The sequence below is a fragment of the Pholis gunnellus genome (assembly GCF_910591455.1).
Source record: "Pholis gunnellus genome assembly, chromosome: 21".
Lineage (NCBI taxonomy): Eukaryota > Metazoa > Chordata > Actinopteri > Perciformes > Pholidae > Pholis > Pholis gunnellus.
In genome coordinates this window covers 20,147,510-20,171,002 of record NC_136548.1, presented here as the reverse complement: position 1 = coordinate 20,171,002, position 23,493 = coordinate 20,147,510, and the positions used below count along the sequence as shown (strand labels likewise).

General features: G+C 41.2%; 2 protein-coding genes across 2 annotated transcripts in view; one reads left to right on the top strand and one right to left on the bottom strand.

The window, feature by feature from the left end:
- Positions 1-4,693: 4,693 nt before the first annotated feature.
- LOC306713312 (rac GTPase-activating protein 1) lies at positions 4,694-18,317 on the top strand (the record flags this gene model as incomplete). Its single annotated transcript, XM_079182965.1, has 16 exons — positions 4,694-4,784; positions 5,100-5,302; positions 9,585-9,724; positions 10,221-10,293; positions 10,530-10,583; positions 10,660-10,755; positions 11,197-11,338; positions 11,829-11,968; positions 12,325-12,486; positions 14,196-14,291; positions 14,375-14,573; positions 14,767-14,872; positions 14,997-15,129; positions 17,543-17,657; positions 17,978-18,095; positions 18,272-18,317. 16 exons carry the CDS (start codon positions 4,694-4,696, stop codon positions 18,315-18,317), a joined length of 1,914 nt encoding a protein of 637 aa, XP_079039091.1.
- An 888-nt stretch (positions 18,318-19,205) lies between these two features.
- The window catches only part of LOC306713311 (uncharacterized protein), a gene marked incomplete at both ends in the record, with an annotated part of 10,603 nt that continues 6,315 nt past the window's right edge, over positions 19,206-23,493 (bottom strand). Inside the window, 7 exons of the mRNA XM_079182964.1 lie at positions 19,206-19,289; positions 19,518-19,616; positions 19,870-19,968; positions 20,072-20,170; positions 22,058-22,156; positions 22,585-22,692; positions 23,424-23,493. The exon at positions 23,424-23,493 is cut by the window's right edge and continues 62 nt beyond it. Coding sequence (XP_079039090.1) covers positions 19,206-19,289; positions 19,518-19,616; positions 19,870-19,968; positions 20,072-20,170; positions 22,058-22,156; positions 22,585-22,692; positions 23,424-23,493 — 658 coding nt within the window. The remainder of the gene's footprint in view (positions 19,290-19,517; positions 19,617-19,869; positions 19,969-20,071; positions 20,171-22,057; positions 22,157-22,584; positions 22,693-23,423) is intronic.

Sequence of the window (23,493 nt, the reverse complement as noted above, 5' to 3'; positions counted from 1 at the left end):
GACGATAACACAACACTGTAAAAAGTACTTCCTACAGATACAACCTAAAACTAATACTAAAGCCTGAAATAATGGTATTTCTGCAACAGTGGTACTACAACACTGTAAATACTATTAAGTCCTACAACAACTACACAACTAGTAGAAAACCCAATAACAATAGTACTTCAAATAACACTAAACCATTTAGCTTACAGCTAGTAGTAAACACTAGAACTGTACAACTAGCGCTGAATCCTACAACAATGGTACTACAACTACAAATATTACTTCAATGTTACAAATCCTACAAATACTGTACAACTAGTATTTGATGTTACAACAGTGAGACTACAAACCATAACTAGTACTAACAATGTTACTGCACTACAAACACCACAAAACAATACAACTATTTACTAAATCCTACACTGACTGTACTTCAACAGAAGTATTAATTCATGTTACAATAATGGTTCTACAACCCAACATCTAGTGCTAAATCCTACAGCGATGGTACTTTAACTGAGTGTTACTGGTCTTAGCCTCACACATGTGTACTCAACAGCATTCCATCTCATCGGTCCTAAAACTTCATTGTGTTCTCTTTGTCTCTCAGTGCTGTCTGATAAAGACACTGCTGGTAGTAGTAGTAGTAGTAGTAGTAGTAGTAGTATGATCCCTTTGGTGCTCTTTCATTAACAGTACAGACGTGATCACATGACTTCATCATCAGTCATCTGAAGACAACATCTTGGATCTTAAAGTACCTCCAGTAGAGCTTTCCTTCTTAGAACTGTGTGACTTGTTCTCAGATGTTTTTTATTATCAGCCGGCTTCATCAAGAAATGTCTTCCATTCTTTCCGTAAATAATATAATAATATAAATGTGTATTGGTCTGTTATAGATTCAGTCTGTGGTAGATTCACATCTTCAGTCCTGATGAGGACTCATCATGTTTCTACTTTTAATTGACTGATTAAGTACATTTTAGTTACTGATAAAGTAAATTACTTTTAGTCAACTTCCAAACATCAACTGACAATATGTGGTGCTAATGAATCCAGTAGTAGCCTTCAAGTAGCAATCCCTTCAGTACTTCGCCCCCTACAGGATGTAAACTCAATGACTCTGACCCTCAAATATCTAAAACAGACAAACATCCCCAAAAACACACAGCTGCTCTGACCAGCGACGTACTTTCAGAACTGGACTCCAACATGCTGTCCTCTGCTTCCTCCTGTTGGCCCCGCCCACACATATTGATAAACTGAGCAACCGAGTACCTTCAACAACCTCGGCTCTGCCACGAAAACAGACAGTAGCCACAGCTGTTTTAAAGTCTTCAGCATGACCCAAATGTCCTGATCTTTAAACCTTTTAGTTTAAAGCACAGTGACTGGTAGCTTGCAAACAATCCCTGCTATCAGAGTTTCACTCCATAAACTACATTTATCAATCCATAAACTCTGTTAACCAATCTACACGCTAGGTTTACCAATCCATGTTCTCAGTTTACCAATCCATAACCTTGCTTTGTATGATGGAGGTTTCTGACTTGACGAACCCACATCTGTAAATCCACCCATGGTCTGAACCCTGTAGGACAGCCTGTGATGTCACAGCTGCAGACACCCTCCCCCTTTTTACTGTATGACCTCTGATGACCTCTGATGTCCTTTTTAACAGTGCATTTGAATTGTAAAGCCTTCATTTGATACCATGATCATTTTGTATTTTTTACAGTTTTTCTATCCTGGAAGTGTTAGCGTCAGTGATTGTAGTGCTCACACACAGTTCAGCCACAGTGCAGCCCACGTCCGCCATGTTGTTGCCAAGTTGTTGCTATAGTAACATATTGTTGGAACCAACATGGTGTCCTTATTAAACATTGTAGTACAGACTCAGATCCAACATGGCGTCCGTACCTGCAGACTGAACTGTTTCTGTAGCAGCCGGTTGTTTGTCCTCACAGATGCACTGAAGCCAACATGGCAGTTTGTAAGTTAAGAAGATGCGGCGACGGTGCATCTGTTGTTGTTGTTGTTGTTGTTGTTCCTGTGGAGAAAATAAAACCGCTTCAAGATACGAGAGCTGCATGAATAAACTGTGAAGAGAAACCCAGCAGAGTGAGATGACCGTTTTTTTACATCACTGATGTTTTACAGGTTTAATGTTCACCATCTTAGGTTAGCATGTTAGCATGTTGCTAAGTGTTTGTCATGATAACATATTGACCGGATGATGCTGCTTGATGTGTGAGGATCACCAGAGTATTTATGATTCATCCTGAAGGGATCTACATGAACCACATTTCATGACAATAAGAGATATTTCAGTAAAAAACAGACCTCATGGTGGCGCTGCAGGAAACTCAGGATCATTGAAGTCAATAAGAGAATTTGGGAATCATGAATGTACAAAACGTTTAGCAGATGTTTTGAGATATTTCATTCATAAACCCAACCATGTTTTTATGTCATAAAATAATATCTGTACTCAGATCATACTAGTGGTGGACCGTGCATTCTATACCTGGGCCTTCACTGCTGTCCTGCAGCTGAAACACAGCTACGGTTATTATTTGTGTAAAAATGAAGTTCAACACCTATAAATACATTAACTGCAGATAATACACAGCGAGTGCGTCTCCTCTCTGCTCTGAGCTGGGACTGCTGCTGCGTGAGAGCAGCCTGTCAGCGCTTTGAGCGGCTCACGGCAGCTCCCGCTGCTCGTTCACACAGAGCAGAACGTACGAGCTTTCACGTCAGAGTCTAAACTCCAGAAAAGTCTCCATCAACACCAGAAAATGTCTCTAGATTTGTCACTAGTAGCTTTTGACAAAACAAGTCACCATGAGGGTTCGGAAAGATTTAACGAGAAAGTCGCCAAGTTGGCAACACTGGCTAAAAATGTGCCCAAGCGCAACATTGGACGTAACAATAGTTCCTATCACATATAAAACCAAACAAAAATCCATCTTCATAAAAACAAGTTATACAAATAATAATATATAAACAAGCATATTAAAGCTATTAACTTACCAAATGCTGTTCACTTAAAGACAAACCCCATCTTCCTTTCTTTGTTGACAAAGAGTTTAATCCCACGGTCCCGTTTCTCCTCCTTCAGCCATTGAGTGTTAAAAAACAAAGAAATTATAATCTACACCAAGCAAAATGCAAACAAAATTCATTGTCTTCCATATCTTTCAATTTGAACTCTTACTACTCCGACTAAGCCTCTGCTTAAGTTTCGTTTTCCAATAGTCACGTGCTCGCCCACTGACCAATCACAGCACACGCTGCACCTCACTGCAGAGCTGCTCCTGAAAACTGAGCTGCACATTAATGCTGACGTAGCTGTAGGCCAGCTAGCAGCTCTGGCGCATCAAAGAATACGCCCAACATGTCAAACTAAAGATCTGATTGGTTGAACACTATGACGATCAACAAGATCGTCCCCATTCACTTAACCTGCACATGGATTCACTGGTGAGTCTGCAGGCCTGGGGCCTCTCTTCTACCTAGAGACACAGAGGTGAACTCTGATTGGATAAAAGCTCTACTTAAAACAAGCTGCACTGAAGCAGAGCAACTGAGGAGCACAGTAGCTGTGCAATGAGAACATAAGATAATTTTATAAATTATAATACATGTAGTGTATTTAAGAAAACTTATAAAATTATAAAATAGCTCTAACTTTGTGATTGTGTTTAGACCAGCAGAGAAGGCTTTGCAGGCCCTGACGGCCACCACTGGTTTATACAGGATGTGGAGTTCTAATAAAATGTAAATCTAAAGACTGAATAGAAGATGTGGGACTGTTAAAAGTTACTGTAGATTGTAAAAGTATAACAAGTAAAGGACGTTAGTGTATATGTGTGTACCGAGGTGACCCGACCAACACAAAGTTAAAAATAAAAATAAAAATAAATACAAACAGTATTAATCCATTTTAGTTGCATTTGTATTGATATTCTTTATATTATACATTTATTTAAAAAAACAATGATGAAGCAGCTGCACCGATGACATCGCCACCAATAGGAAGACCAGGTGAGGTCACGTGGTCGCTGATACGTTAAATCAATGAAGCAGCTGACGAGTTGTCAGCTAGAGGTTCGACCCGCGGTGAGTAGAAGCTCTTTATCATCCACTCATTCATTCATCCATTCATCCATTGATCTGCTCAGCTGTGGTCGTCTGCTGGATCTTTAGTGAAACGCTTCAATCAGATAAACGACTCTTTGAATCTGCACCGCTAAACTTCTGCCGAGAGACGCACGTGTGTTGAGTCGTCCTCAATGAACTCTCGTGCATCACGTCATTGACTCTGATGTCAGACGACATGAACCACATCAACTCAACATAATTTAGACTTCTCATTGTTTATTTAAAGGACATTCATGAAATGTTTGTTTCACTTTTGTTGACCACTCAAAGCGCTTTACATCATATATATATATATATATATATATATATAATATAATATCTATGTACACACACAGAGGTGTTTTAAAAAGTGTGAAGTTGAATAGAAGTGCTAAAACTGGTCTTGGTATTGATGTTTGTTATTCATAATTTGTCCGTCCTGGTTCATGGTATTAATTAAATGACACTTTGTGAAATAAGAGATCTTTCTGTTAACTGTGAACAGGAAGTAACAGACGTGTCAGTTCCTGTTGGAGGTGTGGGGGGAGGTGTGGAGGTAATGGAGGACTCTCAGCACATGGTGGAGGAGATGTTGGCTCTTTGTCTCCAGAGGATCACCATGGAGGAAACCAGCATGAGCACTGAGCGCGGTGAGACACTGACTCAGTAACCGTTTATTTAATGTCAAACAGAGAACTTGAGGAAGTTCTGAACATTCATCTCAGTCCAGAATAAAGTTACTTTAGGATTCTGAGACCGGAGGTCCTCTTGTGTTACTAGTTCTGGCATAATGCCTCTTTTATGGGATTACTCGCTGTGGAGATACAAGTGAGGAAAAGCTGGACAACCTGGCGCTGAAGACAACCTTAACACTGACCCTCCAGGTGTCTCCCTAACTTCTCTTTACTACAAACCTTCTGCTCTGTTTGACGATGATGTTTGAGATATTTCCCGCCTTCTTTCAGAGTTACTGCACGTGGTGAAAAACCTGGAGAAGGTGAGGAAGCAATGGCTGCACGCCGAGCTGGAGCTGAAGAAATACAAAGAGCTGCTGGTGAAGTCGGACGTGTCCAAAGCTGCTCTGGAGGTCAAACTGAAACACGCTCGAAACCAGCTGGACGTGGAGATGAGGAAACGCTACAAGATGGAAGCAGATTATCATTACCTGGTGAGTTTAGTAGTGTTAGTATGTAGAAGCAGATTATCATTACCTGGTGAGTTTAGTAGTGTTAGTATGTAGAAGCAGACTATCATTACCTGGTGAGTTTAGTTGTGTTAGTATGTAGAAGCAGATTATCATTACCTGGTGAGTTTAGTTGTGTTAGTATGTAGAAGCAGATTATCATTACCTGGTGAGTTTAGTAGTGTTAGTATGTAGAAGCAGACTATCATTACCTGGTGAGTTTAGTAGTGTTAGTATGTAGAAGCAGACTATCATTACCTGGTGAGTTTAGTAGTGTTAGTATGTAGAAGCAGATTATCATTACCTGGTGAGTTTAGTTGTGTTAGTATGTAGAAGCAGACTATCATTACCTGGTGAGTTTAGTAGTGTTAGTATGTAGAAGCAGACTATCATTACCTGGTGAGTTTAGTTGTGTTAGTATGTAGAAGCAGATTATCATTACCTGGTGAGTTTAGTTGTGTTAGTATGTAGAAGCAGACTATCATTACCTGGTGAGTTTAGTTGTGTTAGTATGTAGAAGCAGACTATCATTACCTGGTGAGTTTAGTAGTGTTAGTATGTAGAAGCAGACTATCATTACCTGGTGAGTTTAGTAGTGTTAGTATGTAGAAGCAGACTATCATTACCTGGTGAGTTTAGTAGTGTTAGTATGTAGAAGCAGACTATCATTACCTGGTGAGTTTAGTTGTGTTAGTATGTAGAAGCAGACTATCATTACCTGGTGAGTTTAGTAGTGTTAGTATGTAGAAGCAGACTATCATTACCTGGTGAGTTTAGTAGTGTTAGTATGTAGAAGCAGACTATCATTACCTGGTGAGTTTAGTAGTGTTAGTATGTAGAAGCAGATTATCATTACCTGGTGAGTTTAGTAGTGTTAGTATGTAGAAGCAGACTATCATTACCTGGTGAGTTTAGTAGTGTTAGTATGTAGAAGCAGACTATCATTACCTGGTGAGTTTAGTAGTGTTAGTATGTAGAAGCAGATTATCATTACCTGGTGAGTTTAGTAGTGTTAGTATGTAGAAGCAGACTATCATTACCTGGTGAGTTTAGTAGTGTTAGTATGTAGAAGCAGATTATCATTACCTGGTGAGTTTAGTAGTGTTAGTATGTAGAAGCAGACTATCATTACCTGGTGAGTTTAGTAGTGTTAGTATGTAGAAGCAGATTATCATTACCTGGTGAGTTTAGTAGTGTTAGTATGTAGAAGCAGACTATCATTACCTGGTGAGTTTAGTTGTGTTAGTATGTAGAAGCAGATTATCATTACCTGGTGAGTTTAGTAGTGTTAGTATGTAGAAGCAGATTATCATTACCTGGTGAGTTTAGTAGTGTTAGTATGTAGAAGCAGACTATCATTACCTGGTGAGTTTAGTTGTGTTAGTATGTAGAAGCAGATTATCATTACCTGGTGAGTTTAGTTGTGTTAGTATGTAGAAGCAGACTATCATTACCTGGTGAGTTTAGTTGTGTTAGTATGTAGAAGCAGATTATCAATACCTGGTGAGTTTAGTAGTGTTAGTATGTAGAAGCAGACTATCATTACCTGGTGAGTTTAGTTGTGTTAGTATGTAGAAGCAGATTATCATTACCTGGTGAGTTTAGTAGTGTTAGTATGTAGAAGCAGACTATCATTACCTGGTGAGTTTAGTTGTGTTTGTATGTAGAAGCAGACTATCATTACCTGGTGAGTTTAGTTGTGTTAGTATGTAGAAGCAGATTATCAATACCTGGTGAGTTTAGTAGTGTTAGTATGTAGAAGCAGACTATCATTACCTGGTGAGTTTAGTTGTGTTAGTATGTAGAAGCAGATTATCATTACCTGGTGAGTTTAGTAGTGTTAGTATGTAGAAGCAGACTATCATTACCTGGTGAGTTTAGTTGTGTTAGTATGTAGAAGCAGATTATCATTACCTGGTGAGTTTAGTAGTGTTAGTATGTAGAAGCAGATTATCATTACCTGGTGAGTTTAGTTGTGTTAGTATGTAGAAGCAGACTATCATTACCTGGTGAGTTTAGTAGTGTTAGTATGTAGAAGCAGACTATCATTACCTGGTGAGTTTAGTAGTGTTAGTATGTAGAAGCAGACTATCATTACCTGGTGAGTTTAGTAGTGTTAGTATGTAGAAGCAGATTATCATTACCTGGTGAGTTTAATAGTGTTAGTATGTAGAAGCAGATTATCATTACCTGGTGAGTTTAGTTGTGTTAGTATGTAGAAGCAGATTATCATTACCTGGTGAGTTTAATAGTGTTAGTATGTAGAAGCAGATTATCATTACCTGGTGAGTTTAGTAGTGTTAGTATGTAGAAGCAGACTATCATTACCTGGTGAGTTTAGTTGTGTTAGTATGTAGAAGCAGATTATCATTACCTGGTGAGTTTAGTAGTGTTAGTATGTAGAAGCAGATTATCATTACCTGGTGAGTTTAATAGTGTTAGTATGTAGAAGCAGATTATCATTACCTGGTGAGTTTAGTAGTGTTAGTATGTAGAAGCAGACTATCATTACCTGGTGAGTTTAGTTGTGTTAGTATGTAGAAGCAGACTATCATTACCTGGTGAGTTTAGTAGTGTTAGTATGTAGAAGCAGATTATCATTACCTGGTGAGTTTAATAGTGTTAGTATGTAGAAGCAGATTATCATTACCTGGTGAGTTTAGTAGTGTTAGTATGTAGAAGCAGACTATCATTACCTGGTGAGTTTAGTTGTGTTAGTATGTAGAAGCAGATTATCATTACCTGGTGAGTTTAATAGTGTTAGTATGTAGAAGCAGATTATCATTACCTGGTGAGTTTAGTTGTGTTAGTATGTAGAAGCAGATTATCATTACCTGGTGAGTTTAGTAGTGTTAGTATGTAGAAGCAGACTATCATTACCTGGTGAGTTTAGTAGTGTTAGTATGTAGAAGCAGATTATCATTACCTGGTGAGTTTAGTTGTGTTAGTATGTAGAAGCAGACTATCATTACCTGGTGAGTTTAGTTGTGTTAGTATGTAGAAGCAGATTATCATTACCTGGTGAGTTTAGTAGTGTTAGTATGTAGAAGCAGATTATCATTACCTGGTGAGTTTAGTTGTGTTAGTATGTAGAAGCAGACTATCATTACCTGGTGAGTTTAGTAGTGTTAGTATGTAGAAGCAGACTATCATTACCTGGTGAGTTTAGTTGTGTTAGTATGTAGAAGCAGACTATCATTACCTGGTGAGTTTAGTTGTGTTAGTATGTAGAAGCAGATTATCATTACCTGGTGAGTTTAGTTGTGTTAGTATGTAGAAGCAGACTATCATTACCTGGTGAGTTTAGTAGTGTTAGTATGTAGAAGCAGACTATCATTACCTGGTGAGTTTAGTTGTGTTAGTATGTAGAAGCAGACTATCATTACCTGGTGAGTTTAGTTGTGTTAGTATGTAGAAGCAGATTATCATTACCTGGTGAGTTTAATAGTGTTAGTATGTAGAAGCAGATTATCATTACCTGGTGAGTTTAGTTGTGTTAGTATGTAGAAGCAGATTATCATTACCTGGTGAGTTTAGTAGTGTTAGTATGTAGAAGCAGACTATCATTACCTGGTGAGTTTAGTTGTGTTAGTATGTAGAAGCAGATTATCATTACCTGGTGAGTTTAGTTGTGTTAGTATGTAGAAGCAGACTATCATTACCTGGTGAGTTTAGTAGTGTTAGTATGTAGAAGCAGACTATCATTACCTGGTGAGTTTAGTTGTGTTAGTATGTAGAAGCAGACTATCATTACCTGGTGAGTTTAGTTGTGTTAGTATGTAGAAGCAGACTATCATTACCTGGTGAGTTTAGTAGTGTTAGTATGTAGAAGCAGATTATCATTACCTGGTGAGTTTAGTTGTGTTAGTATGTAGAAGCAGATTATCATTACCTGGTGAGTTTAGTAGTGTTAGTATGTAGAAGCAGACTATCATTACCTGGTGAGTTTAGTTGTGTTAGTATGTAGAAGCAGACTATCATTACCTGGTGAGTTTAGTAGTGTTAGTATGTAGAAGCAGATTATCATTACCTGGTGAGTTTAGTTGTGTTAGTATGTAGAAGCAGACTATCATTACCTGGTGAGTCCTGCTGCTCAAGAACCGCTCAATGTTCCATGTGTTGGTCCAACCTCCCGTGGGAGGACCAGCCCTTTACATTAATCTATATATTTATTAATGAGCAGCATCAGGACTAATTTGTAATGAAGTGTGCGGCCTGCAGGAGGCGCTGATGCTCCTCCTCTCTTCTTCTCCTCTCTGATTGGTAGCAAAGGCAGATGCAGCTCATGTGTGACATCCTGCTCCACGACAGTAAGTCCAGCGCCTGTTTGAACTCGGAGCAGAAATCTCTTCTGGCCACGTTTGAACACAAAGGAGCAAACGTGACTCTGCACCGACGCAGCAAACGGTAGATGAAGAGGAAACGCTCAGTTTGTTCTGTTCCCTCCTCATCCTCAGCCCCTCTTCACTCACTGTTTTGGTGTTTCTTACTTTTTAAAGGTGTGGATCAGATCTAAACCCCCTTCAGCTAAAGATCTCCTTCACTCTTCCTGATATGAAGTGGGCTGCTCTGACCTCCACAGGTGGATCCTAACGGTCCAGCCTGATGATGATCTTTGTGGTTTTAGACTAAATGAATAAGTGTATCATGTAATCTCCGAGGTGAAGCTGATGAGGTGTCTATTAAGGTCCTCAGCTCCCCGTAAGTCTCCATCACTGCTGCAGCTGCTATAGCAGAAAAGTCCTCATCGAGAGTCTGGACTGACTTCCTGAGTTTCAGTTAATCTTTTCAGAAGGTTTTTTCTGGGTCATGTCAGGTTTTTAAAAGGTTCCAGGAGTTAGTTCAGGACGTTGTGGAGTTTCAGAACCAGGATTTAATTTCACTTTTTCTTTTGTTCATTCAGCTTGTGTGTGATTGACGAGTCTTCGTTCCTGTCCCACTCTGACATCAGCTACGATCGGACAGATGATGACGTGGTACGATCAATAAGATGACACATTAAAGGACCAGTCCGTCTGATTTCCTCATTTATATTAAAATGAAGACACTTCAAATGGGAAGTAAAGTTTATTTATGTTCCATCTTTATGTCGAGGTATGATTTACTCTAAAGTCTTTCATCGGTTTTATTTCTTGTTAGTCAAAACTTGATCAATTTAAATCATGTTCTGCATTAAAGAAGCAGCCTGACGTCAGTTTGTCTTTTGTTTCAGGATCTGGACACGACGTCCATTAAACCTCTGAAGTCTCGAGCCAGGGAGCGGAGGGCAAGTGTTCCACTCCGATCCTTGAACGTGACGTTCTATTGGTTCTCTGTTCTGACGTTTTATTGGTTCTCTACAGCGCTCCTCGATGGGACTGCCTGTCGGCGCTCCAGTTGGGAAGCGAGGAAGAAGCGGGAATCTTTCTGCAGAGCTGCTGGAGATGAAACCTATAGAGGTGAGCCGCTCTATGGAAACGTTAGACTCGGGATCACGCTGCTTTGAGAATGTGTTGACAGACTCCCGGTCTCTGAGGCCGTGAGGTTTTAGGTCTCACTGTCAAATCGTCGAGTGTTTGAGTCTCTGGCAGACATTTTGAGCCCTTTATGAACCCTTTCCTGAAGTCAGCATTAGATGCAGACTTTGCCAAAGGGAATTACCCACAAATCATTGCAATGTGGCGTTAAACACGGGGTAACCAGTGGACGCATGGAGACGTAAACAAAGGACGGCTCAGTGTGTTCGGCCTTCGTATTCATATTTACTCAGACACACTTTAACTCCACATCCCAGAATCCAAAGTCTTAACAGACCTGGTTCAGACTGAAACAACTCGTCCTGCTAAGCTTTCTGTTTGAACGTGGAGCAGCGGGAGACTAAAGTTGACTTTGTAACTCAGGAGGTCAACATGTTGGTGAAGGAGCTGCTGAAGACTCCTGAGACTGGAGGTCAGGTTGCCATGGTGATGGGAATCGCACAAGAGACGCCTGAAAACCAGGCGTGTACCTTCACCCAGGAGTGTGACGGCTCCGTGGGAGGAGGTGATGTGACTCTTGGTGCTCAGTGTTTGGGGTGTAGATCTTCTTGGTTTCTGGTTCTTGGTGTCTCAGCACGCTGCCTCGTTCTCTCCGTGGAGTTTGAGATTTTCTTTGATTAGAAATCGATCCGTTTTAGTCGGATGTTCACTAAATGTTACCGAGCATGAGACGCTGCAATAGCTGTCCAAATAATGTCACGACTCGAGTTTCCTTTAATTCAGTAGCAATATGAGTACTTTAATAAAAGCCCAAATATACACAAGGGTTCATGTTTCTACTGCAGTCCACCTTCATCTCAAAGTAGATCCCATTGAAACCTGTACCGCCTTCTGTACTGAACACTGTCGCTGCAGAGTATTTTATGAATCATTAGTATTTGCTACCTTATCATATAAAGACTATTTGCTGATTAAAGCTCAGCGAGTAACTGAATTAGATGATCACAAACCCTTTGAAGAGCTTCCTCATCTTCTGTGATGTGTTTGTTCATCAGACCAGACCTCCGTGTGGCTTCCCTCTGAGGAGACTCTGGAGCCTGAAGTTGAATCAAGGATGGAGAACAGTGCTGCCGTCAGAGCATCCTCCACCTGCAGAGCTGAGAAAACCAAGACACATGTTTTCCTGACTAAAACGGTATGAACGCACACAGAGACTCTGGTTCATATGTAAAGATGTGTGACGGTACATTATGGTCTGTCAGGTACAGAGCTTTCATCTGAACAATAGATGAGTTTGATACAGAAACGTTTCCATGGATTTAAAATCTTTGTGAATCCTGAATGTCTGCTTATTCCACAGTGTTTATCTGCCATTAAGAAGTGACCATTGAAAAGCATCATGAATGTTTATAAAGGGACGAGTTGGGAATATTAATATTTATGTATAAAGGTAATTAACATGGGTTAGGGTTGCCAAGGTGACAGCTGGTCAGACGGCTTGACTCTAATTCCAGACTTCAGCCTCCGGTCCGTTTGTCTGCGTCTCTCCAGGTGATCCGGCCGGAGGTGTGCTTACCGTGCGGGAAGAGGATGCGCTTTGGGAAGATGGCGGTGAAGTGCAGAAACTGCCGCGCAGTCGCTCATCCAGAGTGCAAACTGAAACTAAGCACCAGCTGCTCGGCCACAACCGCGACCGGAGGTTCAGCTCCACAGGTACCTCTCAGTCAGACCAGGCTTTCAGACCAGATGCTCTAGAAGCAGAGATGGAGCAGTGATGGTCATGTTTCAGACCAGATGTTCTAGAAGCAGAGATGGAGCAGTGGTGGTCATGTTTCAGACCAGATGCTCTAGAAGCAGAGATGGAGCAGTGATGGTCATGTTTCAGACCAGATGCTCTAGAAGCAGAGATGGAGCAGTGATGGTCATGTTTCAGACCAGATGCTCTAGAAGCAGAGATGGAGCAGTGGTGGAGCAGAGATGGAGCAGTGGTGGGGCAGGGATCTTTTTCAATGAGGCTTTTGACAATCTCATATTGTTTCGATACAAAGGAACTGACCAATTTTGATAAAATCAGCCGATACCCACTGGACAATAAGAGCAGCGCTGGATAAACCAGGGCAGCAGACTCCTAAAGACTGCAGAGAGAAAGTGAATCACGGTGCACTAGAACTCCTTCAACGGTTTAATACAACATTCTAATAAAGTGAAGAAGGCTGTCAATTCTTTTCACTTGGTATCTGCTCTTCAGCTCAAACCTCACACGTTATTTATTTATTTACCTTATATACATCTATATATATATATATATATATATATATATATATCTCACAAACAGCCGCTCCACCGTCTCTCCAGCAGACTGAACGGTTGCGTTCCGCCTCGATGAACCAGCAGCATCAGAGCAGATAGAACTGAAACATCAGGACTCCTCCGGCCCTGAACTAATGATTGAATAGTTTTATTCCCGTATTGCTTCAGGACCTTCTCCACACTGACTCATGTAACCATCTGCTCAGTTCTAAAGGATTCCATCCCTTCTGGATGTGTGAGCTTCTGAGCGGGCCCACACTGGATCCGGCTCACATACACAACTATGGGCCAAGTTCTACACACAGATATTAAGAGGGGGAGTTTTGACACAACTTTTAGGGCACCAAGGAACAAAAGGATCTTTGAAACATTCCAAAGTGGTTTTGAAAGCGCCGTAGTACAGAAAGGTCTCTTCTTTCCTGGCTGCAGACTCTGGACTCTGATGAGTCCTCGTGCCGCTGGACTCAGTGTTGCCTTGGACCCCGTAGAGCCCAACATGTGGAGTCTCCTCTTATTGGACTGAGCATCTCTGACAACCTACACTTAGCAATGTTTTTCTTTCCCATTCTTGTATCATTCATGTCTTTATGACTATTTACATGTTTATTTGAACTGCGTTGTCATTCAAGAGTTTGTTCTTTAACTGGCGTTCTGTTTTATGAGAATTGATATTTGCGTCTTATTTGCTTTACGAGCTCATTCTCCACCTTTGACTCACTTTATATTAACTCCTCCATCTGTTCCTTTTCGGCCTCAGTGCTGCTCACGTTTTTGTCATACGAGGGGTTAACATGGATTTTTGTTTGGAAAGCACTTTGTACTGAAGCTTGAAGAGTGCTTTTGAAATAAAATGACCATCAGGAAGTGTAATATTAATCATCTCTGATGTCCATTTTGGAATAAACCGTAAATTCACTGGTCTCCTGATGGCTGTCTGACCTCGTACTGGTTTACAAACTGGACAATATGTTGCTGTTGCCATCTATCAGCAGACCATTCTTTGTTTTATTTCCTCCATTTTTACAATAAAAGTCAAAAGAGCTCATGAAATGCAGCCGCACGTTCACAGAAACGATGTCATTGTGGCGTCTTTAATCCTGTTTTCTCTTCAGAACTCGTTGGAGGACTTTGCTCCAGTGATCAGCCCCAGAGTGCCTCTTCTGGTCGTGGAGTGTGTGACTGAGATAGAGAAGAGGGGCCTGGAGGAGGTGAACTCGTCCTCAGTCTCGTTTCAAACATGTTTTGTTCAGTCTGGTTCATGTTTTAGCTGCTGATGTCCTGCCGTCTGCAGATAGGACTCTACCGAATCCCTGGAGGGGAGCGTCTGGTGAAGGAGCTCAGGGATCGATTCCTCCAGGGCAAAACTCCGCTCATGCTCAGTAAGGTTCATGACGTCCACGTGCTGTGTGGTCTGCTGAAAGACTTCCTGAGGAAACTGGAGGAGCCTCTGATCCCCTTCAGACTGCACAAGACCTTCATGGAGGCTTCAGGTATGAAGGCTGAAGCTGCTCACTGTCATCAGAATGTATCATCATTGATCAACGCCATGACAACCACACATCCTTAATCTCGATGTAGATACATCGTCAGTGTAGATGGAGTAAATCTGTTAGAACACGTCTCCTCAGAACGCTTCATGAGACCTCGTCTGGGATCATCTAACCATCACTGTGTCTGTTTTAGAGCTGACCGATGAAGACAACTGCGCTGCCGTTCTGTATCAGGCCATTGCAGAGCTGCCAAAGGTCAACAGAGACACTCTGGCGTTTCTCATGCTTCACTTGCAGAAGTAAGAGCTTTCAGCTCTTTTCTGAGAACAGAGTTACACATTCTTGATTTATGTAATGTCAGCAGCACATAAGTTGAGAAGTGGCTCCTGTTATCGTGTCATATGTCACTTCATGGTTCTTCAGGGTGATGATGAGTCCTCCGTGTCAGATGGACAAGAGTAATTTGGCCCGGGTGTTTGGACCAACGATAGTGGGATATGGGATGTCTGAGCCGACTCCAGCAAAGATCTTGAGAGACTTAAACGCTCAGCCAAAGGTTTGCTTCTTTCTAATCGTCTATTCATAGTCTGTGGATATTAGAAGAACTGGATTTTACCATTGAGGCCATTTCTGCATCAGATAAACGTCTAATAACTTTTGGACAGAATTGTTCACCTGAACAAACGGCTAACATGTTTCTTTTTATCTTAAATGTTGTACTGCTCAAAATGACTAATTGGCCTCAGAGGGCTTTACAATCTGAACGTAGCATGACTTCCTCTGACCTTTGACCCTCACATCGGTACAGGACCAACCAGAAGCCTCGAGGAGAGCAACATAGTCAATCATCTCATCATTATTACATATTAATCAAAGTTAGTAATGTGCATTAATGGGACATGAATTCATACAAAAGGAGAGTGAAGAGGAGAGAGGAGCTCAGTGTATCCTAGGAAGTCCCCCAGAAGTCCAGGCCTATAGCAGCATATCTAGGGCTGGTCTAAGGCCAGCCTGAGCCAGCCCTAACTATAAACCTGAGCCAGCCCTAACTATAAACCTGAGTCAGCCCTAACTATAAACCTGAGCCAGCCCTAACTATAAACCTGTGCCAGCCCTAACTATAAACCTGAGCCAGTCCTAACTATAAACCTGAGCCAGTCCTAACTATAAACCTGAGCCAGCCCTAACTATAAACCTGAGCCAGCCCTAACTATAAACCTGAGCCAGCCCTAACTATAAACCTGAGCCAGTCCTAACTATAAACCTGAGCCAGACCTAACTATAAACCTGAGCCAGTCCTAACTATAAACCTGAGCCAGCCCTAACTATAAACCTGAGCCAGCCCTAACTATAAACCTGAGCCAGTCCTAACTATAAACCTGAGCCAGACCTAACTATAAACCTGAACCAGTCCTAACTATAAACCTGAGCCAGTCCTAACTATAAACCTGAGCCAGCCCTAACTATAAACCTGAGCCAGTCCTAACTATAAACCTGAGCCAGACCTAACTATAAACCTGAACCAGCCCTAACTATAAACCTGAGCCAGCCCTAACTATAAACCTGAGCCAGTCCTAACTATAAACCTGAGCCAGTCCTAACTATAAACCTGAGCCAGTCCTAACTATAAACCTGAGCCAGCCCTAACTATAAACCTGAACCAGCCCTAACTATAAACCTGAACCAGCTCTAACTATAAACCTGAGCCAGTTCTAACTATAAACCTGAGCCAGCCCTAACTATAAACCTGAACCAGCCCTAACTATAAACCTGAACCAGCCCTAACTATAAACCTGAGCCAGTCCTAACTATAAACCTGAGCCAGTCCTAACTATAAACCTGAGCCAGCCCTAACTATAAACCTGAGCCAGCCCTAACTATAAACCTGAACCAGCCCTAACTATAAACCTGAACCAGCTCTAACTATAAACCTGAGCCAGTCCTAACTATAAACCTGAGCCAGCCCTAACCAAGTGTTATGAAAGAGGAGAGTCTTAAGCCTACTCTTACATGTGTTGAGTGTTTCTGGAAGCTGGTTCCACAAAAGAGGAGCTTGATAGCTGAAGGTTCTGGTTCTTGTTCTACTTTTTGAGACTAAGAACCACAAGTATCCCTGAATTTAGGGAGCGCAGCTCTCTAGTGGGACAATATGGTTCTATAAACCTCTTAAGATGTGATGGTGTCTGACCAATTAGGGCTTTGTAGGTGAGAAGGATTTAAAATGATATTCTAGGTTTTACAGGGAGCCAGTGCAGAGACGCTAATACAGGAGTAACATTTTGTTCGTACACGAGCTGCAGCATTCTGGATCAACTGGAGAGACTTAGAGCAGCCTGATAATGATGGACTGTAGTAGTCTAGAAGTAACCAATGCATGAACACATTTTTCTGCATTGCTTTGAGACCAGATGTGCCTGATTTATTAAATGTTAAGTAGGAGAAAAGGTATCTGAGTTAAAAGACAAATCCTGTTCAAAGAGAACTCGGATTCTTTACGGTGCTGCTGGATGCCAGCGCCATGCCAAAAACTATCATTGCATAATTGATTTCTAGATGAATAACTTTAGTTTAACATCAGGAAGTCGCAGGTCATCAGGTTTTTATGTCCTTAAGACAGGCTTGAAGTTTAGTGAGCTGGTTGGTTTCCTCTGGTTTGATGGATATGATTGAGTGTCATCTGCATAACAGAGTGTTTTCTAATAGTATTGCCTAAAGGAAGCATAGAGAAGGTGAATGAAATTGGTCCAAAGACAGAAGTTTGTCACTAACGTTGGTGCTCTTCTTGGTTTCATTGTATCCAAACTGCGATCGACCTGATAAATAAGACTTAAACCAGCTCAGTGCTGTGGTAGAAAGTCACACAACTGATTTGCGACTGCGTTCCCTTCAACCATGATCATTGTTTAAGTGTAATAATCTCGTCTGTCTGTGGTCTCAGTGGTTCATTAAGTCTGTTGCTCTTTTCTCAGGTTATTTGCCGCTTGTTGTCTGTTCCCGAAGCTTACTGGAGACGAATCCTCACCGTCCAGACTGATGAGATCTCGCCCTCCACCACTAAAAGCCAGAGCCTGGATGATGCGCATGGTGGGTGTAGATGGTGCTATCATTGATCTAATGAGCTACATGTTGTTCCCCTCACGTTCACAGCATATTTCACAAGTTTCCTCATTCCACTTTTAGTTCCTTTAGCTTTCACTACATTAACAGTAAGAAAAATACAAAGTTATAATTATGACGTCACCGTACATTAGAGACACCATCCCAATCTGCATGTACGCATACGTTCTCCACCCACCACGTCCCCAATGATCTCCTTAGATCTAGAGATCTGTCCTCTCACTGTGCACCTTCTGCTTCAGAGCCACACATTGTCCAAAGGTTTTTTTTGTTTGTTTTTGATTTAGCTTTCGGTCGGTTGTTTGAGCCGTTGACTTCTCCAGAGTTAAACGGCTACTACAAAACTCCCAGCAGAGGAACTCTGGGAGTCTGGATTAGGAACCTGGGAAACGCTCCCACCAGCACGTAAGACCACAACGGACCAGGTCCAACTTTCAGTCCACTACCAACAGCTTCGTTAGATTTATATACACCTCTAGCTTCAATCTCTCCACACAACTAAACAGGTTGTGGCTTAAAACACATGAAATGGTTCATAATATCAATCAGGTTTTTAGATTCTCTTGTGTTTCTCTCTCCAGAGTTCGAGCAGAACCGGGGAGGAGGTTCTTTGCCTCACCCAACTGATCCACGGACCTGAACCTCACAAGGGCAGACCAGTTCAACCATTTTGACCAATCACAGGACAGCTTCCTGCTGCTGCCGGCTGTTCTAACTGTGAGATACATGGTTCATGTTTTAAACTGGACTTGTGTTTATTAAAACACTAAACTATGAAAAATAAAAGCACTTTCCTGTTGTGGAAGAAACTTGAAATATACATAATAAAATATTTGACTTTAAATGATTGTTGTTCTACCTGATAAACACTAAGAGTGACACTAAGAGGATCCATGATGAGTGAATGTGACTAATAACCCTCCTGTTATTTCTACCCGGATACATCCAGAATACGGGACTATGATCAAGTCTGCATGAAACCAGATCGTTTTGCTTTTTATTATTTCATACAGAAGCTCTTGTTTTCTTACCGTTCCCAACATGAGAAGCTTCATCTTCATCAGTTCCATGTGTAGCACCAGTGAACACCTGATATTCCAGACATGTGGACTGTCCATCATCGTCTCGTGTATATCTGGAGCCACTTATCCTGTTCAGGGTCACGGGGCTGGGACCAGATCCCACATTGGGTTCACCTGGACTGGTCTCCAGACTATCAGACAGACAACCATTCACCCTCACTAGTCCACCGCTGAGCAGCGTCCATGAAATAAACCAGACCTTCATCATGTGAAGAGTAACACGTTTATTTGTCTTTAAGTGTTTGAATGCAACAAATCAGAAAGGAGATCAGGGCGTTGTTTAGTAAAAATGTTCACGTTAAAGAAAAAGAAGCTGCTGTTTGACGTTTGTGTCCACGTTTCAGTTTCTTCTTTGTTTACTTTACTGACAAACAAATCGGAAGCCTTGAAGTCCGAAGCAGTGATTGGTAAATCTGCAGCAATGTTAGTGACATCACTTCCCGTCGGTCTGCTCGGTGAGGAGGGTCTTTGTTTCATTCTGCCACTCCAGCACCCCGTCCAGAGGACTGTGTCCATCCTGACAGACAGGCAGAGAGACAGACAGGCTTCAATCTCAAACCTTTTCAAATGTTTTATGAAGGAATTAATTTAACATTTGAGTTCGATTCACTCAGTGAGTTTTAATGAGAACACACACTTATCATGTACAAACACTTTCCATTAACTACACACAGTGAACACTGTAATCTGGGTCTGGAGGCCCATTGAGGATCCCGGGGGCCTTGAGGTCAGGGGTCGGTGTTACCTGGTTGGTGATGTGTGTGTTGGCTCCGTGCAGTAACAACAGCTGGATGATTTTATATCTGTTGAGTCGAACGGCGTCGTGAAGCGGAGTGTCTCCCTCCTGAACAGAGAATTGTTTTGAGTTTTAACTGAGACAGAAAAGACAAACGTATTTAATCAGTTAATGAATTCATCTCCAGAAGAAAGTGTTTATATTTATATATTGTTTGATTGGATGAGGTGATGTGTTACACAGTAGTATGGAAATATGTTGTAATATCAACATGTTTATTAATGAAACACCATCCTGTGAATTCTACTAAGAAAGAAGTGTGTGTGTGTGTGTGTGTGGATGGACGGATGGACGGACGGACCCGGTCCTGTGTGTTGACTTCAGCTCCACAGCGAACGAGGTGTTCAACACAGTCGTGGTGTCCGGTCCTAACAGAGACATGAAGGGGAGTGCTGTCCAGCTACACACACACACACACAGAGAGTCACATCTATAGCTATCTATCATCCATCTACATATATATATAAATATATATATAGTAGTAGTGTTGTGGGAAGTATTACCTTGTCTGTTGCAGTAATGTCTGCTCCATGAGTCAACAGCAGTTTGAGGACAGACAGATGTCCTCCTCGACAGGCAGAGTGGACACAAGTGGACAACAGCTGGAAGAGAACACTGGATTCAAACTGTTTCTATCGCTGGATTCAAACTGTTTCTATCACTGGATTCAAACTGTTTCTATCTCTGGATTCAAACTGTTTCTATCTCTGGATTCAAACTGTTTCTATCTCTGGATTCAAACTGTTTCTATCTCTGGATTCAAACTGTTTCTATCGCTGGAATCAAACTGTTTCTATCTCTGGATTCAAACTGTTTCTATCGCTGGATTCAAACTGTTTCTATCTCTGGATTCAAACTGTTTCTATCGCTGGATTCAAACTGTTTCTATCTCTGGATTCAAACTGTTTCTATCGCTGGATTCAAACTGTTTCTATCACTGGATTCAAACTGTCTCTACTGGATTCAAACTGTTTCTATCTCTGGATTCAAACTGTTTCTATCTCTGGATTCAAACTGTTTCTATCTCTGGATTCAAACTGTTTCTATCTCTGGATTCAAACTGTTTCTATCGCTGGATTCAAACTGTTTCTATCTCTGGATTCAAACTGTTTCTATCGCTGGATTCAAACTGTTTCTATCTCTGGATTCAAACTGTTTCTATCTCTGGATTCAAACTGTTTCTATCGCTGGATTCAAACTGTTTCTATCTCTGGATTCAAACTGTTTCTATCGCTGGATTCAAACTGTTTCTATCTCTGGATTCAAACTGTTTCTATCGCTGGATTCAAACTGTTTCTATCGCTGGATTCAAACTGTTTCTATCTCTGGATTCAAACTGTTTCTATCGCTGGATTCAAACTGTTTCTATCTCTGGAGTCAAACTGTTTCTATCGCTGGATTCAAACTGTTTCTATCTCTGGATTCAAACTGTTTCTATCTCTGGATTCAAACTGTTTCTATCTCTGGAGTCAAACTGTTTCTATCGCTGGATTCAAACTGTTTCTATCGCTGGATTCAAACTGTTTCTATCTCTGGATTCAAACTGTTTCTATCTCTGGATTCAAACTGTTTCTATCTCTGGATTCAAACTGTTTCTATCTCTGGATTCAAACTGTTTCTATCGCTGGATTCAAACTGTTTCTATCTCTGGATTCAAACTGTTTCTATCGCTGGATTCAAACTGTTTCTATCGCTGGATTCAAACTGTTTCTATCGCTGGATTCAAACTGTTTCTATCTCTGGATTCAAACTGTTTCTATCGCTGGATTCAAACTGTTTCTATCTCTGGAGTCAAACTGTTTCTATCGCTGGATTCAAACTGTTTCTATCTCTGGATTCAAACTGTTTCTATCACTGGAGTCAAACTGTTTCTATCGCTGGATTCAAACTGTTTCTATCTCTGGATTCAAACTGTTTCTATCGCTGGATTCAAACTGTTTCTATCTCTGGATTCAAACTGTTTCTATCTCTGGATTCAAACTGTTTCTATCTCTGGATTCAAACTGTTTCTATCTCTGGATTCAAACTGTTTCTATCACTGGATTCAAACTGTTTCTATCTCTGGAGTCAAACTGTTTCTATCTCTGGATTCAAACTGTTTCTATCTCTGGATTCAAACTGTTTCTATCTCTGGATTCAAACTGTTTCTATCGCTGGATTCAAACTGTTTCTATCTCTGGATTCAAACTGTTTCTATCTCTGGATTCAAACTGTTTCTATCTCTGGATTCAAACTGTTTCTATCTCTGGATTCAAACTGTTTCTATCACTGGATTCAAACTGTTTCTATCTCTGGATTCAAACTGTTTCTATCACTGGATTCAAACTGTTTCTATCTCTGGAGTCAAACTGTTTCTATCTCTGGATTCAAACTGTTTCTATCTCTGGATTCAAACTGTTTCTATCTCTGGATTCAAACTGTTTCTATCGCTGGATTCAAACTGTTTCTATCGCTGGATTCAAACTGTCTCTACTGGATTCAATAAATACCTTGTCTCTGCTGTGGATGTTTGCACCGTCCTCTAGCAGTTTAGTGACGACCTCTGTGTGACCCTGAGAACTCGCTCTGTGCAGACCTGTATGCTGAAACTGAAAACAGATCTCAGTTCATATACATTATATATCAGATGATCAGACTGTATTTGAAACATATCTTCACACAGCTCTCTAGATGTTTCCTCTCCAGGTTAACAGCTGTTGTCTTTGTTTTTTGATGCAGTCATGAGTATTGATCCAGATGAGCCAATCAGATGTTTGTACTCTTCTTCTACTGTTAAACAGCAGCTCACAATCAGTTCAGCTCAGTTCAACGTGACTTTACTGTCTTTTATTGTTCAGTAAAGATAAATAAAAACCTGCATTTATCAGCACAATGGAGAGATTCTGCCAGTAAGTGTTGATTTAAACTTAAACTCTGATCTTTTCTTCAACATAACCTCGTGGGTTTGTTTTCTAAATGCCCTGAAAACAAACTCCTCCCATGAGCCAATAGAAGCCGTCGAGTGTTGATAACTCACCGCGTCGCAGGCGTTCACGTCTCCACCTGTCGACAGGTATCTGTCAATCACCAGCAGCAGCTTCTGATCACAGGCCTTAAAGAAATCCTCCTCATCCACATAATACGGCTCCAAGAACACAAGTATTATTACATATATTCATATATTCAATGTGACTGAAACACATCCTGTACTTCACGTAGCTCTGCAGTACAGAGCGGCTCTGTTTCACTGTAACACAATGTTATTATGTATATATATATTATATATTATATATAAGCACATTTCAAAGTGCTTCACATCAAACATTAAAAGCATCAAAACATGAGGCAAAAGAAAAGCAGATTTAAGAACATTCATTGAAACATTAAAAAGCAGCGTAAGAAATAAAATGCAGAAATGTATTAATATCCTTGAATGTGTTGAATTAAAGGCAGCAAACAGAGAAGTCTTCAGTCTGGATCTAAAGGAGCTGAGGGTCTCAGCAGACCTGCAGCTTTCTGGACTTGGTTCAGATATGTGGAGCAGAACACCTGAACGCTGCTTCTCCATGTTTAGTTGTGACTCTGGGAACAGGAAGTAGACCGGTCCAGACCACCTCAGGGGTCGGGATGGTTCATCGGGTAGCAGCACATCACAGATGTGTTTTGGCTCTAAACCATTCAGTGCTTTATGAACCAACAGCAGGACTTTAAAGTCAAGTCTCTGTTGGACAGGAAGTCAGTGCAAAGACCTCAGACCTGGACTGATGTGATCCTCTTTAGCATGAATATAAAGAAGAAAAAACACCTGTGTGTGTGTGTGTGTGTGTGTGTGTGTGTGTGTGTGTGTGTGTGTGTGTGTGTGTGTGTGTGAGGTACCACTATCTGAACAGCAGGGGGCGCAGCAGCAGGTTTCCTGACAGCAGCTCTCTGCTGTCTCTTGGTCCTC